The sequence below is a fragment of the Apteryx rowi genome, unplaced genomic scaffold (genome assembly GCF_003343035.1).
Source record: "Apteryx rowi isolate R43461 unplaced genomic scaffold, aptRow1 scaffold_32, whole genome shotgun sequence".
Lineage (NCBI taxonomy): Eukaryota > Metazoa > Chordata > Aves > Apterygiformes > Apterygidae > Apteryx > Apteryx rowi.
In genome coordinates, this window is record NW_020449641.1 from 843704 (window position 1) to 865098 (window position 21395).

General features: G+C 54.0%; 2 protein-coding genes across 7 annotated transcripts in view; both read right to left on the reverse strand.

Moving 5' to 3' along the window:
• Positions 1 to 1396: 1396 nt before the first annotated feature.
• ABCF3 (ATP binding cassette subfamily F member 3) lies at positions 1397 to 13089 on the reverse strand. 5 transcript variants are annotated; one of them, XR_003254373.1, is made up of 22 exons: positions 12947 to 13088; positions 12557 to 12704; positions 12355 to 12434; positions 11994 to 12046; positions 10094 to 10191; positions 9855 to 9977; positions 9327 to 9593; positions 9040 to 9120; positions 8412 to 8471; positions 7913 to 7969; positions 7679 to 7701; positions 6905 to 6960; positions 6482 to 6682; positions 6166 to 6242; positions 5864 to 5908; positions 5402 to 5534; positions 4663 to 4751; positions 4381 to 4472; positions 3791 to 3914; positions 3452 to 3584; positions 2973 to 3060; positions 2040 to 2128 (listed from the first exon to the last, which is right to left on the reverse strand). XR_003254373.1 is itself a non-coding variant. In XM_026070934.1 (21 exons), exons 1-21 carry the CDS (start codon positions 13017 to 13019, stop codon positions 1970 to 1972), a joined length of 2136 nt encoding a protein of 711 aa, XP_025926719.1. In that variant the 5' UTR covers positions 13020 to 13086; the 3' UTR covers positions 1397 to 1969. The 5 variants fall into 5 exon arrangements, 3 of the variants coding, with proteins under 3 accessions (XP_025926719.1, XP_025926721.1, XP_025926720.1); XM_026070934.1 differs by lacking the exon at positions 3791 to 3914 and having other exon boundaries at positions 1397 to 2128; positions 12947 to 13086; XR_003254374.1 differs by lacking the exons at positions 3452 to 3584; positions 3791 to 3914.
• A 1058-nt stretch (positions 13090 to 14147) lies between these two features.
• Positions 14148 to 21395, reverse strand: part of AP2M1 (adaptor related protein complex 2 subunit mu 1) — a 31263-nt gene continuing 24015 nt past the window's right edge. For both annotated transcript variants that reach the window (XM_026070841.1, XM_026070842.1), the window contains exons 5-11: positions 20180 to 20315; positions 19941 to 20082; positions 17356 to 17475; positions 16705 to 16840; positions 15819 to 15916; positions 15582 to 15693; positions 14148 to 15247 (exon numbers count right to left, since the gene is read on the reverse strand). In XM_026070841.1, coding sequence (XP_025926626.1) covers positions 15113 to 15247; positions 15582 to 15693; positions 15819 to 15916; positions 16705 to 16840; positions 17356 to 17475; positions 19941 to 20082; positions 20180 to 20315 — 879 coding nt within the window. In that variant the 3' untranslated portion in view covers positions 14148 to 15112. The remainder of the gene's footprint in view (positions 15248 to 15581; positions 15694 to 15818; positions 15917 to 16704; positions 16841 to 17355; positions 17476 to 19940; positions 20083 to 20179; positions 20316 to 21395) is intronic.

The following is a 21395-nucleotide window of genomic DNA, read 5'->3' on the forward strand; positions in this document are numbered from 1 at the left end:
CCCGGGACACCGCCGCGCCGCTGCGGCGAGCCCGCCCCACCCGACACCGGCACCGGCACCCAGCGCGCACCGGCGCCGGGGCACCAGCGCCGCACACGCCGGTATCCCGCCCGCACCGGCGCCGGGGCAGCGGCACACTGATGTGCACACAGCCAGCAGCTACACCGGGACCCAGCGCACAGCACCACCGGGCACACCAGTACGCAGCACACACTGCCACCAGCTACACCAGGACCCAGCGCACACTAGCACTGGCCCCATTGGGATGCACTCCCACCCACCGGCTCCAGGGGCACCAGCACCACGTACACCAGCACCCAGCACACCCTGGTACTGGGCACACCGGTACCAGCCACGTTCCAGCACCAGGCACACCAGTACGAACCCAGCATGTGCCACAGGTACCCAGTGCACCAGCTCCAGGGACGTGGCGCTCACCAGTACCTGGCCCTGGCACTCACTGCAGGGCCCCACAGGACGAGGTGAGCAGGTTTGGGCCCCCCCCCAGCACTGTCAGGAAAAGGGGGTGCCCCTTCCACCAGCCTGTTCCTCGCTGCCCCCAAAACCACAACCGGATCCAGGTGCTGGCTGGGAGCAAGCTGATAGCTAATCCCGCTCCCCTTGCACCCACCGCCTACCACCACCCGGCCCGGCCCTGGCCCCAGCCTCGGCCCCTGCTCTGCCCCTCCAGTGGCGGCTCGCGTCCTCCAGCCAGACCCACAGCCMCCCCCCCCCCCCAGTGCCACAGCCCGGAGGGACACGAGCACAGCCTTCCTCCACCACGCAGCCCCTCCAAAGTCGAGGCCCGGCTTTGTCCCCAGCCTGGGAGGGGGCCTGGGGTGGGGTGAGGGGAGCACAAATTGGGCCACAGGCTGCTCCTCCTGCTGTCGCGAGCACAAATCTGCTCCCAGAAAAAAGCCTTCCCAAGCCCAGGGTGTGCCGATAAAACCAGGAACCAGCTTTGGCCCCGACCAAGCCCTGTGGCCCCCCCAAGGAAAGGAAAGGTTTTGCACCCACTGTGTTCTGCTTTTATTTACACTGCAACCTCTGTGCTGATGGACAGGGAGTGTCGCCCCGTGCTGAACAGTCCACCTCACAACGTACAGCGTTTCACCGGTTTGAAATGAAACACAGGCAGAGAGGCGAGATGGAACGAGGCCGGTGTGGGGACAGGAGCGTGGATCTGGGCCCAGGCCCCCAGCAAAGACAAGATCTCGCTCCCTCAGTGATACAAACACAAGGCTATGGGGAGGAAAGACAAACCAACCCCTCTCGCCCTCGCTTCCAAGGGGCTCAGGGAAAAGACAGGGGTCACCAGTAGCAGCAAAGGCCTCAGTCCCCTCTAGGGTGGCAGAGGGGAGGGCAGTATATTGACAGAGCTGAGAGGAGAAACATCTTACAGGAATCTGACTAGTGTTTTGCCAGTTTAAAAAAAAGAAGAAAGAAAAAAGCACATGTGGAAAACAAAAAAAACAGGGGAGAGCAGCTTCTCTCCTGCCCTTCAGGGCATTGTGAGTTAAAAGCAGGAATGGGGGGAGGTCCAAACTCCTTCCCTCATCTCAGCAGAGCAGCAGCTCCAGGTGTAGCATTTCCAGTGGGCCCAGAGCCGGGGCCAGCCCTGGCCCGCAGCAGCGTTTGGGAGCACCAGGCAGGCGGTGCCCACAAGGAGCGATGCTCGCTGTGTGTCCCCAGCCACACACAGCACTAGACCCCTCGCTCTCCTCCCGCTCTGCCCAACCAGGCCAGGCCAGGTGGCCAAGCAGAAGAGCGGGAAGGGCTGAGCAGGGGCCGTCCAGTTCCTTTCCAGTCCCAGGAGGGGAGGGCAGTTCAGATGGCAGTTTGATGGCACGGCTGACGGTCCATGGGGGCAGTGGCGTCCTCAGCGCTCTGCCAGGCACAATTCAGGTGAACACTGAAGGGGCCAAGCTTGATGCTCCAGCCCACTCGTGCAGTCCAGCTCCCGCCTCCTTTATAGGAAACCCTCCTTCCGGAACTGCTCCTTCAGGATGTCTCTGTACTGGTCGAAGCCTCCTTCGATGCGCGTCACGGTGGCATTCTCGCATACCCACAGCTCTTGGCACACCAGGCGGATGAAGCGCTCGTCATGGGACACCAGAATTACACCGCCCTGTGAAAGCACAAAGCAGGGAAAAGTAACTTAGTGGACTACAATCCAGGGCTCTAGCACAAGCTGGGCGGTGGCATGGGGGGTCCAGTTCACGGTAATGTGCAGAGGTCCAGCTTGGCTGCAGAGGATGTCAGGTTTTCACCCATTTCAGGAAAAACTCTAGAGTACTTCCACTTTTCAAGCAGTGAGCTAATTTGGGGCAAGTGCAGAGTTTGTTACTGGCTCTCCAGATCTCTGATAAGCTTCAAGGACAGAGATCCCAGGTGGAGTCAACAACAGTCTAAAGTTGACTGGACAAGGCCCTGAGCAACCTCATCTAAGCTGGCCCTGCTTTAAATGAAGGAATGGACTATAAACCTCCAGAGGTCCCTTCCAATCTCAATTAAGCTCTTCTTTTGTAGGAAAACTGACCCAACCCAGACAGTTATAAAATATCAAGAATCAAGTTCATCACTGTGGGATCTGCAAGCTGAGTCTTTGGAGATCAAAACAAACTTTGCCCAAGGAATAGCCAAGAAGGCCCCAAGGCAGGGCTGAGCATGGCATGCAGCAACGCAGAAGCATGTGAGAAGTCACAGACTGACTGAGATGGAGGACAAGCTGCTTTCTAGTGTGCTGTTACCTCTCTCAGCCACTCCCAGCCAAAGTCCATACATGAAACAAACCACACACCAGGACAGACAGCTATGGCAGAAATGCAACAGATTCTTCCCACCATCTGTCACGGACTTGAAGCCACCACTAGTATTGCAGTGTTCACCTTTGGCTGAGATACCAAGTAACCCAAGCTGGAGGCCGCAGGGAGTGTTGAGAAAAATGGGAAATCTCACTTAGAGAGCCTTACCCGGAATTTATTCAGTGCCTTTGCCAGTGCCTCAATGGTCTCCATGTCCAGGTGATTTGTCGGCTCATCTAGGATGTAGAAGTTTGGACTGGAAGAGAAGGCAACTCTGAGCATTGCACTGGAACAAACCCGGGCTGAATCTGCACCCCTTAGCACTGCAAGAACCTCTACATGGGGCAGGAATCCAGGCTACTGCTCTAGCCACTCAGAGCCATAGCCACAGGCATTTGCGCGGCCCCAAGATCTGCGTCGCCCAGCTCTGGGGCACCTTTTAAACCTAAGAGCTCAAAGCAGCATGAGAAAGCCACCTGCCTCCTTCCACGCAGTCCCCACAGGGCGACAATTTCCCTCCCCACAAAAGTCCCAAAGACTGGGCTTCCCGGAGAGCAGAAGGTCCTTCGATGCCTGCCTTTCCCCCAGTGAAGCAGGTTCCAGGGATGCACCCATGTAAAAATTAACAGCATCTGGGAGAAAATTACCAGGGCATAGTCATCTGGGCAAAGGCCACTCGACTCTTCTGACCTCCAGACAGGCTGGCAACAGGGCGCACGGCCAGCTCCCCCGAGACACCGTAGCTCCCCAGCTGATGCCGGTACTCCTCCTCTGTCTTCCCTGCAAGAGCGTGTCACAACACAGCTGTGGCACGTGAGCACCCGAGAGCCTCAGGCCCGCCTGGTGTGACACAGGGTCCTTTGCTGTGACCTCGGTCCTGCGCCAAGGCCAGGCAGCCTGTGCGGCGCTAGCAGGGCAGGGGAGGAATTCAGCAGCCACTTTAAGGCAATTCCCAAGCAGAGGGTTTGCGGGGGAACCTGACTGACACAATCAGAACCGGGGCTGCAGGGCAGTTGATTGTAGTTGACTCCAAGTGACACTGCCCTGAATTCTCTGTCACCAAGTTATATAACATCAAGTTGTGGAGATGGAAGCTGGAGGTTTTGGCAGCTGGAAGAAAGGGGGGCAGGTGAAGCTACGGCTCGTTCTGTGACTGGCAAGGAAAGTGCTTCACAAAGCAGATACCTACCTCTGAAACACGGCTATGGTGGAGCACTAGCCTGAGAGCTGCAGGCTGCTGGCCACAGAGCTTGTCAGGTTGATAAGCCCTCCTGTAAACTAGCTTAGTTTTTCAAGGCAGGCATCTGAACTTGTGCTTCACATGAGGACTTAACCCAGAGCAAAAGGTATCCCCCTGAAGTACTTAAGTGACAGAGCCTTCTACCGAGGCAACACCAGCACAGAACAAATCAGTGCTGTTCCGCGCACAGGAAAGGAAACGTCACAGGCTCTCAGACAAAACCACTCGGTTTTGACCTGATGCCAGCTCTACCTAGCTCAGGAACTAAGAGATGAAGAGCCTGGCATTGCCCAGCTCCCACACTGGCCCAGATCTCCTGGCATCTCTGAAACTCACCTGGGAACTTCTTTGCCAGTAACTCTACAGCACTGATGTTCAAGTCCAGTTGATCCACATGGTGCTGGCTAAAGTAGCCAATCTTTAGGTTTCTGCAAAATGAGAGAGATTAGGCATTGATACCCAGGCCCTGTAACCACAGCACTCTCAGCCGTAGCTACAGGAGGGGGGCACATGCATGGGTGTGCAGGACCCATCCCCGTCACTTGGGCAGCTATCACTCCAGAACACAGCCCATCTGCACCATTCCTCCCTGTCACCCCAGGCCATCCCACCGGCTACCTGTGAGCATGTCTGATCCCTCTGACTGGTGCCAGCTCCCCCATTAGGATCTTTAGCATGGTCGACTTGCCGGCTCCATTCTCCCCAACCTAGAGAAGCAGCAGCATTGGAGAACATGAAACCCATGAAAGTACTTCAGAGAGGGGGGCCAGAGATGAGGGAATTTCAAATCTCGGAGGATCAAGTTGTGGGAGGGGGCAGGATGAGAGTCTAACCAGTGGCTCCCAGCTACCTGGAAGCTGCATTTCCATCACTGAGGAGCAGCACAGACAGCAGTGCTGGAAGATGTTCCCACCCCAGCTCTTGAGCTTAGGGATTACCTTGTCCCAGCCCCATTTCCAAGCACAAGGCATCTTTCTGCTGCCCCATCCAACATAGCAGAAGCCCATGCTGCTGTCTTCAACTATCTAATAGGGAGTTATAGAGAAGATAGACCCAGTCTCTTCTCAGAGATGCCCAGTGAAAGGATAAAGGGCAACAGGCACAAGTTGCAAATTCTAACTGGTATTAGGAAAAAAATTCCTCACAATGAGGATGATCAAACACTGCAACAGGGCCAAGGTTTCCCCACCCAGGGGGGTGGAGGAATTTGCCATCCTTTGAGCTATCCAAAACTCAGCTGGACAAGGCTCTGAGCAACCTGACCTAACATCGAAGCTGTCTCTGTTTTGAGCAGGGAGTTGGAGCAGAGACCTCCCAAGGTCCCTTGCAGCCACCGTTATTCTGCAATCCCACATACCACACAGATGCGGGACTCCAGGTCAGCAGAGACAGAGAGGGAATGAAAGATGTAGTGACTTGGGTCATAATAGAAGTCTACTTCATCTAGCTGCAGGATGGGCGGGGAGAACTTCTCAAAGCCGTCAGGGAACCTGGGAAGGCAGGAAGAGGTAAGAGATGGCCAGAAACACCAGAGATCCTGCTCCCAGCCTCCACCCCAGCACAACTGCTGCTAACCCCCAAGGGAGGCTCCTTCCCATCCAAGGCCCTTGAGATGGACAGTCACAAGAAGGGGACACAGATCTACAGCCTTGGCCCCAAGAGGGAACCAAGCTTGAAGGTGGGGCCTTCTCTAGGCTCTGTGTCAGAACAAGGCTGACCCACAGGAAGCAGTGGTTATCCCAGCTGGGACAGGACCTGGGAGCAGGTGACATCATGAGTGGGGTCAGTCCCCTCCAAGTAAGGGCTCAGGAACACTTACTTCATTATCACCTCAGACTCCTTGTCCACAGGTTTCAGCTCTGGCCTACAAGAGAAGAAGACACGTAACTGACATGTCCTGCACTGTGGGTCTTTCCCCCCACCAGAAGCCTGAATACAGTCTCCAGCCCTGCAAAGCCTTATCCCAATAAAAGCCTCCGACCAGAGACAGGGCACCCAAAGCCCAAACCACTCCCACCCTCCAGATACACATTATCTTTCAGGTCCCTTGGAACATCTCTGTTTCTCTCTGTAAGCACTGTCCCCTCCCCATCTACAGAGAGGAGAGGGACAGGCACTCACAGCTTCTCCAACAGCTTGAGCTTGCTCTGTACTTGGGACGCCCGGTTTGCATTGTAGCGAAAGCGGTCGATGAATACCTAGGAGAGAAGAGTGTCAGAGTCACAGAGTCTGTTTGGCCCCAGCCACACTGCTCTGCTGCTAAGCCTCCTGCAACACCAGAGTCACTTCCATGGGTCATCTCAAGACTGAACAGCAGCAAAAACTCCAAGAGCACAGATTACTGGAAGCAGAGCAACTTGGGAGGCTCACTAGAAGCACAGAGGAAGGGACAAGACTAGCAGAACAGTGCCCAGACACTACTGGTTTCTCCCAGTACCTGGATATGTTCGCGATACTGCTGCTGAGCTTCATACTCTCGCTGCTGGTTCTTCAATCGCTCCTCCTTGATCTTCATGAAGTTCTCAAAGTCTCCGCGGTATGTGTCCAGCCGCTGTGAGTGCAGGTGGATGATGTCCGTGGCCACCGCGTTCAGGAAGTTCCTGTCGTGGGACACCACTAGGATGGTTGACTGCCAAGTCTGGAGGAGACAGGGACACCTGAGCCACACTATGCATTAGCATCATCAATACAGAGTATGGGACTTGGCCCCACCACTCAGCAAGGCAAGGCACCAGGCTGGGAAGATGTGTCCATCCACCATCTGGCAAGTCCAGCACCAGGCCAGAGCCTCTGACACCTCACAGCAACCAGCACCCAGACCAAGCCCCGCTCTGCCCCGGGCCTCCTGCCATCCTCTTACCTGCAGGTAGTTCTCGAGCCACAAAATGGCCCTCACGTCCAGCATGTTTGTCGGCTCTAAGGGAAAAGAGAGAAGCACTGAGGTCAGGAAGGATTAGGATGGCTGCATCACGCTTCTTTACACAGGAAAGGCTAGTGATCAGCATACTGAGGGGGGAGCTTCTCCCACAGCTCAGGGAATGTGGGTCAGGGGAACTCATATACGTGGGTGTGTGGAGGGGGTGGGCACTGGGGCCAGGGCTCAGCCAGGGATGCTCCCCGCAGCCAATACTGGCTCCTGGCCCCCGGCACCCTGCAGCAGTGTCTAACCCAGTGCTCCACATCAAAGCTGGGCACCTCTGCAGGATACCAGCCGAGCCCCAGCTCCAGTGATGTCTCCTGCCTCATTCCCTGCAGTGAAGAGATTCCCTCCCCGCAGTCGGCTGGGAGCCAGGGTCCCATCACGGGGACAGAGGGGAGAAGGGGACCGTCTGGGGCAGGATGACATGCTGATCCCCTTGCTGAGGCATGGGGCAATCCCTCAAGATGAGCAGAGCTCTGCTGAGCTCAGTGGAAGTGGCTGCTTGAGTGGATTTTCCAGCTGAGGACGGCTCCTCATCATCCCCAGCTCTGCCCCTACCATGCCAGAGGAGCACTGAGAGCCCTGCTAGCACCGGCTATGTCATGCAGGGCTATTTTGAGCAGGCAGTTAAAGGCCATGCTCCGTTCCCAAACCCAGCAAGGGCACGGGCAGGCCCGGCACTGGTGTTACTGGGGATTCACAGTATCGACTTACCATCCAGCAAAAGGAGATCTGGCCTAGGAAAAGCAAGACACAGGCATCAGAAGCAAAAAGAGCACAGAGTGAACACAGAGCACGTTTCACCACACACACAGAGCTGCGATGCCTCAAACACTCCCCACCCTGAGGCTGAGTTGAGAGGCTCCCCCAGCCAGCGCACCCGCACTTCTGACAGCAAGGAGGGTTAACCCCATGGCAAAGCACTGCTGCAAACACCTGAACACCTACCTAGCGAAAAGGGCTCTGGCTAAGGCCAGTCTCATTCTCCAGCCTCCGGAAAACTCTCTGAGGAGAGAAGAGGTTGCACAGAGGGGGTGTTAGTGTTTAATGTAGAAAAACTCTGAGCTTGCCTGCCTGCCAGGCTCCCTGCTCCCGCACTCCTCCACAGCCCTTTTAGCTCTGCTGTCACCCAAAGATGGCTTGTTCCTGTAGAGATCACGGACACAGCATGAGTCCTGTCAGGCTCAGCTCCTCCCCAGGCCAGCAGGCAGGTGGCTTGGCACCCCCTGGGCAGGACACTGCATCAGAAGGGCAGAAATAGACCCACAGCCTCCTGCAGGACTCCCGTCCCACAGTTACAGTTGCTCTCCCTGTGTCAGGCCAAGGCACAGTCATGGAAGCGCCTGGGGGTTTGCTAGGAGAGAGATAACCCTGCTGGCCACCAGGGCTGGGACACAGGATCTCTCTAGACCCATTATATTTTGACGCCCAGAGCCTGGAGACTTACTTGGTTGTCTGTTGTTGCATCTTTGCGTTGAAGCCCAGCCCAGCGAGAATGACGGATGCCCTGGAGAGAAGGGAGAGAACTGGAGCCCACCTATACCATGGAGCTGCAGAGCACAGTCCAAGTTCCCAAACCCATGGTCACTGTGGGGGGACTCTGCTACATGGTTTAAGGCTGCTCTGGAGCAGGAAAAATTCCTTGAAGGCCCAACAGCAGCACTTGCCTGAGAAATGCAGCCCAGCATCCACATGGAGTCGCAGGAGACTCACAATAAGAGACTAGCTTCAAAGCTTTTGGCTCTTTGGCCAGAAAGAGAATCACTGCCATCAACATCCCATAAATCCTCCCCAGACACCAGGAGCCTGGGGAGGTCTGAGAGAAGGAGCAGCAATCATGCAAGCCATTGGCAGCAAAAAAATCCCTCCAGCCTCTGGAGGAAGCTCAACTACTCCCAGCCCAGCAGGGCAGGAATGGAAGAAGAGAGACAAAAACAGCATTAGGGAGAGCCCATTGTCCCCGCATGCTGGATCCCAGGGCCACAGCGTCACCCTTCCACACCGCATACCCCAAACCACTGCCCCACTCTGGTGATACAGACAGATAGACAGCAGTGCCTGCAGGACTGTCTCACCTTGCTGGTGCCTTGTCTGCCTCAATCTCCTCCAACTTCGCGTAGATCTCTGATAGCCTGGCACCTTCTGTCCCTTCTCCCCTGGAGAAGGACAAAGAGGAGCACATGGGACTGACTGAGGTCGAGGTTTGAGTGCTGGGGGAGGCTGATCTCCCCAAGCAGGACTAAAGTGGGTGAGATGCAGCCCAGCCCTGCTGGAGCCTTCCATTGGAAGGGAGAGATCTCAGAACAAAACGTTACAGTCAAGAGATCGTAGAAGGGCTGAAAACCCAGATACAACGTCTCACCTGCCAGCATTAACCCTGGCTGTCAGTTCCCTCTCCTCCCGCAGCAGGCTCTCACGAGTAGTGTCGCACTCCAGCACACTGTGCAGGGCCGGCGTCTCGTCCCCCGCCACCTCCTGCTCCACATGCAGGATGCTGATATGCGAGGGGATGCGCAGGCTCTGGCTGGCAATCATCTTCAGCAGTGTGGTCTTGCCCAGCCCGTTCCTGCCCACTAGCCCATAGCGCCGTCCGAATGCCAGGTTCAGGTCTGCCCCCGTGAGTAAGACACTGAGGCGAGAAAACAGGCAGGTAGCTCCTGCTCAGATTGTCCCGTGGAGAGGGTGGCAACTGGCAGCCGCCTGCCCCAAGCAGATTTCAGGCTGTACGGGGGCCAAGCAATCATTGCAGGCTTTTCCTGCCCAGAGCCAACAGGATCAGGTGTCCATCCTGCTCCCAGATCCTTCCCACGCCCTCTGTCATTCCCGACCACTTTTCGATCCAGTCTCATTACCCCAGCCTGAAACCCCAGCCAGGGCCATCTGCACTCACCGCTCGCCAAAGGACACATCGAAATTCTCGATGCGCACATCATATGACTTGTTCTTGCCTGATGACTCCATGCGGGTCTCCTTCTTGCTGGCAGCTTGGCTGGCAGACGCCTCCTCAAGGACCCTGCAGGCAGGCAGAAGACAGAGAAGGGAGTTCAACAGGAAAGCTCCGGCTTGGTCAGATCCAGGCATACTCAGCAGAACTGGCTGGGGGTGTTTCCAGGCATCCTCCACACTCACAGAGGACCAGAAGACTTTAGGGAATCCCGCTCCATCCTCTTGTCCTGCTTGGCTTTCAGCCTGGCTTCTGCCTTCTCCAGTTTCTTGGCATTTACCATCTAGGGCACAAAGAACAGAGTTTAAAGAAGAGAAGGCATCTTCAGCAGAAGTCCAAGGAGCCTGACTGCAAGAGAAAAAGAGATCAGTCCCTCATGCCTGGAGGGAAGGAAGGCAGGAGGAAGGTAAGACAGGGGAACTGGGACAGATTCAAGTACAAATTAGGGAAGCTGATGAGGCCAGGCAGTTGGCTCAGGAATGAAGTCCTAAATCAACTGCTTATACACAACAGTTCTGCCTCAGCAAGGCAAAGGGTTTGGCTGACCCTTACTCTATGCTCTTCCTCGCAGCCAGTTTCTTTAGTTTCAGGAGCGTGGGTCAGGCAAGTCACTGCTGCTACAACAACCTGGCATCCCAGTGCCTGCTCCACTATACCCTACACCGACCCTCACCCTGCACGTTAAGCATTTCCTTTCCCCAGCACGTTAAACTCTAGCCTGTTTGGAACAAACTCAAGTTAGGCAGTAGATAAAACAAGACAGAGACGAAAAGCATTTAATTAAATCTGAAGGCAAGAAGGAGCCAAGTGTTTTAACCTGGCCTCTGGTCTTAACTAGGCTTTCAGCCCACTCCAGCTTACTCCTGTGTCAAGTCAAATATTTGTGGCTGACCAAGAACACTCCTAGATATTTCTAGGCAACTCTTCAGCCACTGGAGCATGCTACAGACCTGCATGCTAGACTGAAGAGTGCCTTGTTACTGGATTTGTGGCCCAGTACCTACAGATAGATTGAGTCACTCTGTAAACTAAGCTGAACTCCTCGAATCTCCCAGTAAGACCTGTCTTCCAAAACTTGAGAGGCCCCCCAGGCCTTCTCTGAATCTTCTCCAGTTTTTCTGAACAGCCCTTTTGAGTCATGGACACGAGAACCAGACAGCAAACCCAGCAACAACTACTCCAGTGCCAAAACAAGCAACAGCATCCAGCTCTCACCTAACATTCCCATTCAGACATGCAGGGATCACGTTAGGTCTCAGCCTCCAAGCTGCGAGTTCTTGTGCTCAACGCATTACCACAGGAAGGGAGAGCTCCATAAGAGACCAGCCTGGTGGAGAAACTGCCCAGCCTGTAAAGCTGTTTCCATCTTTGCTTTGCAGATGCACAACCACACCTCTCAAAAACGCATGCACGCTCAACGCAGAAGGCAACTCAGGTCACTCCTGAGCACGTACACGTTTCATTAGCAAAGATGTTCTGCTTTCCTACAGGTAACAGAGAGTAGCTACTTCCAAACTTTTCTGCTCCTCAAATCATGACAGCCGCAGCCATTCTAAAGCAGGACTTACAATCTCCCTGCAGCAGCTCTCTGAAAAACAGCCACTCCATGCTCGCTCCCCACCTGTAACATCCTGACATCTAATCATGAGCCAGGATTTTATCTCTCGAGTATGATATGAAGTCATCCCGGCACATTCTAATTTCTCAAAGGCCAGGCAGTAGGAGCCAAAGGCCCTTAGGAAGTCAGAGAAGCTGCACTCTGAGTACTACCACTGCATCAACCACACTTGGAAGCTCATTAAAAAGTTACAGCAAAATAGATCTTGTGAATTAGTATGCTGCTAACTCCTGTTGATCCTCTTTACCAAACCAAGAGCAAGCAGTTTCACAAAACACAGTGAAACTCTGAAGCAAAAGAACAGTTACATCCACGCAGCTGTGCGCCTAGCCGCAATGGTTCCCTGTCCTGGCTGCTCACAGAGGGAGAGGCGACCAGAGCAGAGCAGGGCAGTTGCAGCTCCAGCGTTGCTTGTCTGCACCCCCACAGACCGTGTGGGAACAAGGAGAACCCGGCCCTCCACTTACCGAGGTCTGGTCTCTCTTCAGCAACAGCCCTGGCAACAGGTCCACGCTGGCATCTGCAACAAGTCGTACAGTGAAAACGTGGCCCAGAGAGACTCCAGTGAGCGGCTGTCTTACACCTGCCCACAAACGCACACGACTTCCCCCTCTCCTACGTGGCAGGGGGACCTGAAGGAGGGCTCTTGCCCTTCCAAATGAGAGCACCGCTCGCAAGCAGCCAGCGGCTGCAGGCAACTCCCCCAGGGTGACAAGCCAGGTAAAGGAGCGCCCTGCGCCCCAAGCCCGTCCTCGCCGCCCTGCCAGCGAGCCGAAACCCCCCCCGCCGAGCCGGGGGCACCATGGCCCCTCGGTGGAGGCCACTCACCGTAGCTGTCGGCGATCTGGGAGAGCTGGATGGGGGCATCCAGCAGCACCTGGCTGCAGCACTGGGCCCTCCGCTCGTCCCTGCGAGAGAGAAGGAGGAGGAGAAGGAGGAGGAGGACGAGGAGGAGGGGGGAGTGAGGGCCCGGCAGCGGCAGGGCCGGGGGGCCGGTGAGGCCCGGTCGGGGGGGTCGGGGGGCCCTTACAGCTGCAGGGTGTTGAAGAGGCGCTGGCAGATCTCACGGATGGCGCCGTCGTCCTTGGCGTCCTGCGACACCTCCCGCAGCAGCTCCCCCACCGCCTCCACCAGGTCGTCCACCGACTCGAAGTCGGCGCTGCCGCCGTGCAGGATCCCTGCGGGCGACACGGCGCCTGCAGACCCCGCCCGCGCGCAATGTCGCGACTCCGCCCGTGCGTCGCGACTCCGCCGACAGGCGGCGCCCGCAGCCCTCCCGTCCTCCCTCCCCTCTCCCCCCGGCCCGCTCCCATCCCGTCGCGACTCGGGCGCGGTCTGGCGGCGCGTGTCGCGATAGCGGCCGCGTGTCGCGACACGCGGCGGCGAGGAGCCGAGTCCCGGGGCGGCGGGCGCCGCTCACCCGTCACGTAAGCGAAGACCTCGCCGTCCAGGTCGGGGAACTCGCTGCGGAGGATGTCGGCGCACGACGCCATGGCGGACGCGGAGCCGGGCCCGCTGCCGCCCGGGCCCGCCGCCGCCACACGGAGCCCGGCAGAGCTGCCGAGGCGGAAGGGACGGCAGTGCGCGGGGGGTGCCGGGAAGCAGGCGGGCGGCCGCCATGCGCGCGTGGGCCGCTGGGAAATGTAGTCCGCGCGGGGGGGGGGGGCGCCGAGCACCCCGCGCTCAGGCTGCGCTGGGCTCGGGGGCCGCCGCGAGAGCAGGCAGCACCGGGATTCAGGCGGGAGGTGGGTGAACGTGTTCCCTGGGAGGGGGCAAGGGGAAGGCCCGGGGGAAGAGCAGCCCCCAGCACACAACCCTCCGGCACACCCTGCTGCTGCACACCCCACCCAGCTGCGCCCACGTGCAAGGCAGCCCTGTGAGCAGACAGAAACGCATCCCAGCAGGGGCTGAGGGTTTGCACTCCCAAAGGCACCTCTACACCTCCTTCCCCAGCCCAGGACTGCACCTTCACATCTCCCCCAACTCACACCAAGGTGGGTTACAGCACCCTCCCTACCCCTCTTTCCATGTAGGATGAGATGGGCCAAGGCAGAGAGCAGCCCGCAGCAGCCCTGGGGTCAGGGACACACAGAAACCATGGCCCTGTCCGCCATTCCAGTGCAGCCAGCTGCCGGAGTCTGGAGTGGACTGGCATCCAGGCACCAGGGATAGGTCACTTCAGCTGCCAGGTACAGCACCCCCAACCATCCTTTGATTTTTCCAGCTGTCTAAAGAAAAAGCCACAGCAGTTTGCTTAGGTCAGGCTTGCACAGAGAAGCCAAGCCTGCAAGCAGCTGGACATGCATCATGAAGAAGGCAGTAGGGTTTGACCAGTTGCAGGTCTCAGCGAGACAGATCTGCCCTCCTCCCTGCTCCAGCACAGAGAGACACCAGCACCAAGGGGAAGGCTGTGCCAAGCACCCTCTTTGCACCAGGGAGCACCAGCAAGAGAAGCAGCAGCTGGAATTAAGCACCAGCACTGCTGTAAGCAAGAGCATCCCAAAGGCAGTCCAGAGCTGGGGAAGCGACAGAAGCAAGGCCCCAGGACACCCTCTTGGCAAAGACCCAGAGCACAGCCCAGGCTTTTGCACCAGAACTCCCAAACAGCAGCATGGGCAGCCTTCTCCGTTCTACATACTTTATTAGATTCAGAGCTGGACAAATCACAAAGTGTACAAAATGGAGACCACACTACCAGAAGCAGGATTGTGGGTAGCAGCAGCATTCCTATGGCCCAGAAGCATTTGGTAGAAGTGCGGAGAGGGCAGGGGCTCTTACTGCCATCTGCATTTTAGATTCTAGAGGACAGACCCTGTTCACATCCTGACAGAGCTCAGTTGACCCACACTCCCTGGGACAGAGGGGCCAAGTTTCCAATTTGTTTGGAAAAGAAAGACTGGCTCAAGCCAGTAGCAAGTGGGGGTAAGCGCTCTAAGGACCTGAAATGCTGCGCCACCCACGTACACACCAGCAAGAGTCTAAACCCTCATCCTTTTTGGTCACAAACCTTCCCATGGCAGGACTCTATACTGAAGACTTTGCAAGAAATATATGAAGGTGGTGAGGTCCAGTGAGCCCACCATCTCCTCTGGTGGAGGCCTGACAAACTCACCACCTCAGGCATCTCAGACTGGCCAGCAACATCTACCACAACAGCAATAGCTAGTACAGAAGCCAGGGTAACTTCAACTCAGATTTGTCCAGTCTATGTTTAGGTCTATTCTACGAGTACATATGCACAAGAACTTCAAAAATACTAGGATATGATGCAAGTAGTGAGACACCAACAGAAGAGTTTAATGGTGGACGTTCCCTAGAAAGATCATGAGAGGATGGGAGTTAGACTAGCCCTTCCCCACCCTGGGGCAGAAAGCAGGAGGCTGACAGCATCCCTGCACATGACTGGGTTCTGAACTTCAGCTGCAGCATGGGTGGTAACTGAGCACAGGCAGGCGAGTCCATTCCCAAGGTGAGCCACAAGGTCTTTCAATCTGTAGAGGGGCCAGGCATATTTTCTCTGAATGTACTTGAAGACTGAGGAGACACGTAGGATGGCTTGAAGAGGGAGCCCGCCAGCTTGCTGGGGCTAGCATCTGGTCTCGTAGATCCCACTCCTGCCAATGTACCTCACCCATTTTATCACATCATGGTCACTGTAGTTCAGCTTTGGCTCAAAGACTTTCAGGTAACGCACCTTCAGCCCAGAGGGCGCGAATGGGACCTATTGAGAAAGGGGGAAAGGCAGAGAGCATTGGAACAGAGGGATAAGATGGTCTGCATACAGAACAGCCTGAGAAGGCCCAGCCAAGCATCTAGAGACAGACACCGAGTCACTGTTCCCTTCTCTACACCCTGCATGTGTGGTGACAGACTCCACTGGCCTTAAGGGCAGTTTTCTTCCATTACCTTTGCCACCTGGGTGGCCTCAGGCTAGGAAGAGTCATAGAGCAGTCAGGGACAGGGAGGTCTCAGACCTGAGCAGTTGCCATGAGGGCAGAAGGGACTGACAAAACTTCTCCAAGGTTAGCTGTGCCCTGGAAAGCAGACTGACTCACCTCAAAGTTCATGGAGATTGGGGGCCGAGCCCACTTCTTCTTATCATTGGTGGGCAGCAACTCGATCTCTGCACTGATCTGGGATTCCTTCATTCCAGCCATACGTTTAATCCTATCAGAGAAAGCCCGAAGGTGAAGAAATACCCTAGTCTATTCACTAGGTGTGCTCAGGGCAGAGGCACAGAACTGAGCCTCTGCCTCCCCAGGCTCTGCCCCTGCCCAGCCTTGCTCACTTACTTCCAGACAATGGCATTCTCACTGGCCTTGTACTTCGCCTTCCCTTTCATACAAATGACTTGCACTCCACTGGTATTGAGGGGGGTTGGGATCCGGACCTGGAAGGAAGAGTCTGGTGAGCAGGGGCAAGGAGACTGCAGCCTGACCACTCTATGCAGGCTCACAGGAAGACTGCCACTTCCCAGGACAGTGCAGCCACTGTCCTGGACCCCTTGGCCTTCTCTCTCCATCTCAGGGCCCAGAGTACCTCAGCTACCGTAAGGCATCATAGGCTGGCTCTCTAATTTCTTGCGTTGGAGTAAAGGCTCAAACAAGTTTGTAAAATCCACACCAATCTACGAGGAGCAGGGCAGAGTCCTTCAGTTCAGGATGCAGATGTGCAGCATGAAACCTTAGAGTCAGACAGATGAGCTCAGGCAGGATGCCAGGCTGGTTAGGGAGGTCTGCTCAAACTGGGCTCTGGGCAGCCTGACTTTGCAGCAACAGCCCTTTCCCAGAAGAGGGCTAGGCTGCACATCTACCCTTGGCCCATCTTAAACATCTCATAGCCCACTGCTTGTCTGATGTACTGTTAGATCATGCAGCTAGAAGAACATGAGCTTCTCAGTGGCAAAGATGAGAAGTGAACAGCTGTTTTGCACTCTTCCAAGCAGGTACTGCAGGGAATGCATCCTCTGCCAAGGTACAGTGTTCTTAGTTGCCAATGCAACTAAGAACGGCTTCCACCTCCCTACTTCACAGTGCTTCTCCTCCAGCACAGCAGCAATGCACATCTGTAGGGCTTTCAGTTCACTTTTAGTCCTGTACAAACTTGAGGACTAATCTGTGAGACATAACTAGAAACATAGTTCTTAGGCACAAGAGACCTTAAGTTTTATTCTCTTACCTCTATCTTCTGGGCAAGCAAGGAAGGTTTGAAATTTGATTTGATCACCACCTTCACTTCCAGCTTGGTCCGACCCACCTCCCGCACCAGAGGGATCACACGGAAGGGAAGGATGATGTCCTTAGTGGTTCGGTATCTGCAGGGAGAGAGGCAACAATGAACTCTGAGAAGGAGCTAGCTCTTAGGGCCTCAAATTGTACCACCTTCCTAAAGGGACAGCCTTCACACACAGGGAACAGCTTAAAAACATCAGCCAGAAAGGGAGTCATCCCAAAAGTAAGCAGCAGTTAGATCTGTGCTGCCCTAGGACACCAATGACTTCTTGAGTCTCAAGTTTGGTATCTTGCTCCTGCAGTGATCCTGTTCAAAGACACCAGTTTTAGGCATTAAAAACAGATACAGTAGGCTAAAGGGTAGGGAAACCCACATCCAACACTATGTTTATGACAAAAACACCATGGAGCTGGGCTTCTATTCCATCTGTAAAAGAAGGACTTGTAGGACACCCTATAGACTGCTACTGTGAAAAGAAAGGAAGGGAGCATGTGCTTGCTGTTTGCTCAAGGGCAGCAAGTCTGCCTAGAGACCAGTAACATGACTGTAGCAGCGAGCAGATGCCAACATCAGACCGTTCATTCCCTATCACCATACCTCATGAGTTCAAATTCTCCATCTGGTGGAATGAAGCTGATGCTCCTCTCAGAGTCAAATTTGCTGAGCCTCACACACTGGTGGAAAGTGCAGTCGTCGATGGCAATTGACTGTTTGCCACTAAAACATAAGACAGAGTTAAACAAGTGCAAGCTGCAGCCTCAGTATCTTGGTGCAGGCAGAGTCTGCTCAGGCAGAAACTATTCTACAGGGCATGTTGCCATCGCAGGTGTCCAGGAAATGGGGAGGCAGGGAGAGATTTAGGGGACAGGGGTCTGCTGGCTTAGACTTCCTTTGTTTCACAACTGCCAAGATCAGACTTCAAGCAGCTCATTTAAAAGAATTCTTTCCCTCCTCTAACATCTTCTCTTGGGGCACCCTTCAGTCACAGCCAGGAATGCAATGCTCAGGTCTGCCTGCCAGCAGCATCTCAGTACTGCAAGGGCAACTCTGCTAGCCCAAGTCTTCTTGCAGTGCAGTCCAAAGGGGGAAAAAGCACTTTCCTGTCCACAAAGCTATCCCACTGCCACACAGCTAGGAGATGTCACATTTGGAGTCTTCCTGCTCAGAAACCTCCTCACAGCTGAGGATTTCCACACTGCTAGCTAGTGGTTTGACTCAGGACAGAAGTCCTCCTCCTCAGGTCAGTGTGGCAACCAGTTTGCTAAGGACAAGAATACCTTGCCACAAACGTTTTCATGTTTATTTCTAAAATCTAGACAGCTAATGTCTGTGCAGCTAGGTGAACTGGACTAACCTGCCAGTACTCAACCTGTGTTGGGTTCCAGTCTGACAATATCTTCCTCACTATAGGTTCCAGAGTTAGCCAAGAATGGCTCTCAGGTACTGAGAGGAGCTAGAAAATGAGGAGGTAATAACAGAAGAGGCAGCAGTGTAGAGAAGGTGGGGCAATGTAGGATTATGACATCTAGGCTGCCTCAACTGCTGTGAGCAACAGAACAGCCGTCTAAGTGCACAGAGAGAATATAAGCAACATGGGCCTGTTCAGCCATACTGAGACCCACCATTACCTGCACATGTGGGAAGGAGACCAAGTCCAGGCTGAATGGTTGTTTACCTAGCACAGCCCACTGGTGTAGCTTGTGCTTCATAAGTTAATCTTTTCTAATCTATTGCCCAGATGACAGTCAACATTAGCAGACTTGTGCTTTGGTTTCTTTGGAATGCTGCTGGGAAAGCCCTGCTGCCTAGCACTGGTCCAGGTCTCGAGCAGCATTACTCAGAGGTTTGGTACTGCCACATGCTAGATGCCAAAACACAACTAACAATAGCTGTCTCTTTTGGTCACTTTATTAACTAAATGCTTCTGGACAGTGACATTTCCGAGCTCTTGCCTACCAGAGAACCACAGTTAGGGGGAGCCACCCAGCAAGAGCCTCAGCTCCATTCTGCTGCTGTAACTCAAGAAAATGGCATATTTACAGATGAAGGTGCTCATACAGCACAGAAGTTTTGGGACAAAGTGTTACTGACTGTTCAGAAGCCTACACAGATGACATTTTCACTAGAATATTTCCCCACTGGCCAGTCCAAGGCTCAGTCCATATTACTAACTAGATCCAGGTACTGGAAAGATGAATTCAAGGTGACAGTGAAGTGATAGCTCTTGGCTTGGTTCTGAGAGAAAAGGCAAACAGCAGCTTAGCTCAGTTTACAGGAACCATCATGGAAAGTGTCTGAGATCCAAGTTACATGCACAAGTCAAAGCAATAGACAGGGAGGGAAGCAGAGTGCACACACAGCTGAAGCAGATTATCTACCTTCCCAATTCACTGGGGGTCAGCAAAAAAAAAAAAAAAAAAAAAAAAAAAGTTGAGTCACAAATGGTTAGTGGGAGAAGAATGGCAGTTCCTTTGCTTTGGTCTCTTCACCCTAAGCAGAAAGGCTGGAAAAAGCATAAAACCTGTCTTCAGCATAAGACAGGTACTGGCTGAGGCACAGCTGGCTCCCAGAAGGGTGAGCGTCCAGTCCACATTGCTGCTCACCATCCTACATCAGCAGAAGGGGCTTACCCAGACATTAGTCCTGTCAGCTGTTCCACTTTGTGAGAACAGTCTGGGTAGAGCATTTTATGGCCAGAGGGGTTCCTTCACTGTTCCTTGGGAGCACTACTACTGTATCCTGTAAGGGCCTCTGCACCAACTGGAACTGCTAGAGACAAGCTCTGGGAGAATCTTTTTTTTTTTTTTTGGGGGGGGGGGGGAAGGTTTTCAGCTCCAAGAACTCCATACTTAGTACTATATTTGAATCTTAATACTTCAAGAAAGATGACAACCCAGAAGATCCCACTGCTCCCGACACTTGCCCACATATAGGTGTGAAGTCAGACACCTAAGATGACACTTCACCTGTGCGCATTAGCCCTGCTACAGAGAAGCCCTTTATATCAAGGCCCTGAGGTTGTTACCTTGCAGGATAACTGACCTACCCAGAGGAAAACACTAGCAGTAATACCTGAAGGGAAGGAAAGATAAGCTTTGTCTGTCAGATCAGAACAGCTACTAAGTGCTGCCCTTTCATAAGGGTCCCTGGTGGCATGTGGCTTTTACTCCAATACTTCTTACCTTTTCCCCGTTTCATCCGCAGTCCCTTTGCCCTGTTTTTCAATGACAATCTTGTCATTCATGCCAAACTTGCACTCTGGCATTCCACTCAGATAGCTCTTCATCACCACTCTGCCAGAGACATGGGCACTCAAAACCTGACCTGGCATAGAGAAGAGCGCAGTTCAGAACACACATACAAGTCCCTACTCATGACCCTGGAAGGGGAGAAGGATGTCAGCTTAGCACCTCCCACTTACCCTGGGGGGACATCAAGAGATTCACACTCTCCAGCACATCAAGAAAGAGTTCATTGCGACGATATTTGATCCCTTCACGTCTCCATCCAATCTGTCCAGTCACCTGGCTGGTGATCTGGGACTGCTCTTCCTTAGTCTGAAGGGAAGGAGATGACATCTTAGACCTCTAAACAAACAAAGACTAAGAAAGCTTGCTCTAAATTAAGAGGAAGCACTTGCTGTTTACTGTATGCAACTGCTTTTGCCACTTAGATGTGGGTGCTGTCACACATCCCATGATTTGGTCACCCAAAAAAGCGCTCAGTACAGTGAATTCTATGCCTAACTAAAAATTAGTCCTCAAGACAGCAGGAAAGTTTCTTCCATTTTGTTAACTAGTCTATCAGGCTACACTTTAGGTGTGGGAGGGTGCAGGCTTCACTGATGACTTTCAAGTCATGTTTGACAGACCATCACATCAATCCATATGTTAGGGAAGAAGGCAGCTGCCAGGCCAATTTGTCACCCTTGTCCAACATGAGACTGTAGGGCCACGAGGCAGCCAGTCCCCAAGGGCTGCTTCTTGCCAGCACACAGTTTAGGGCAAAAGTTCTGCATTGACACTAACCTAACACATATCTAGTAGTGTTCAGGCTCTAAGCCTCCTAAGAGCATTAAGGATTATGTCGACAGGCACAGCAAGGTCTCCTACCTGATGCTATAGGCGGGGTCCAGTCACACGCAGAAAGTGAAGTAGTAGATGTATAGCAGCAAGTGTGGTGCACACAGGGTTAACAGGCAAGCAGGTCAATAGAAAGAAAGGGGAGGAAGGGAGAAAGAGGCAGGTTAGGCTTAAGGCTACCGCAGGACAGGAACAAAGCAGGTCAGCTCATCACTAGTTAGGCAGCAAAAACAAGATGAGGGGCTTTGACCTTTAGCTCAGGAAACCCAGTACTCCCAGCAGTGAAATGGCTTTTCAGGCTTGGCCTATCATGTACCACTCGAACATAAGGCAGCAAGATGGAGTGACAGACAGGTCAAATACCATTCCCAGTAATGCTCCTATGCGGAACGGACTCCTCACATTGCCATTTCTAAAGCAAGCCCTGAATGTTTACTATGGCACAGAGAGCCAGTCTAGGAAGAGTACTGGGCACCCAGCACGATGGCTATTTTAATAAGCCTGGTTCCTATAAAAAGTTAGGTCTCATTAATTCTGCCTCTTCTACCAGAAGAG

Bases quoted from the DNA above. Each gene is read 5' to 3' on its own strand.
- ABCF3 (XM_026070934.1), bottom strand. From the start codon at position 13,019: ATGGCGTCGTGCGCCGACATCCTCCGCAGCGAGTTCCCCGACCTGGAC. The intron at 7,970-8,411 runs GTAAGTCTCCAG...TTCTCTCCTCAG, and splicing joins ATGCAACAACAGACAACCAA to AGAGTTTTCCGGAGGCTGGA. The intron at 5,535-5,863 runs GTAAGTGTTCCT...CTGCCTTCCCAG, and splicing joins GAGTCTGAGGTGATAATGAA to GTTCCCTGACGGCTTTGAGA.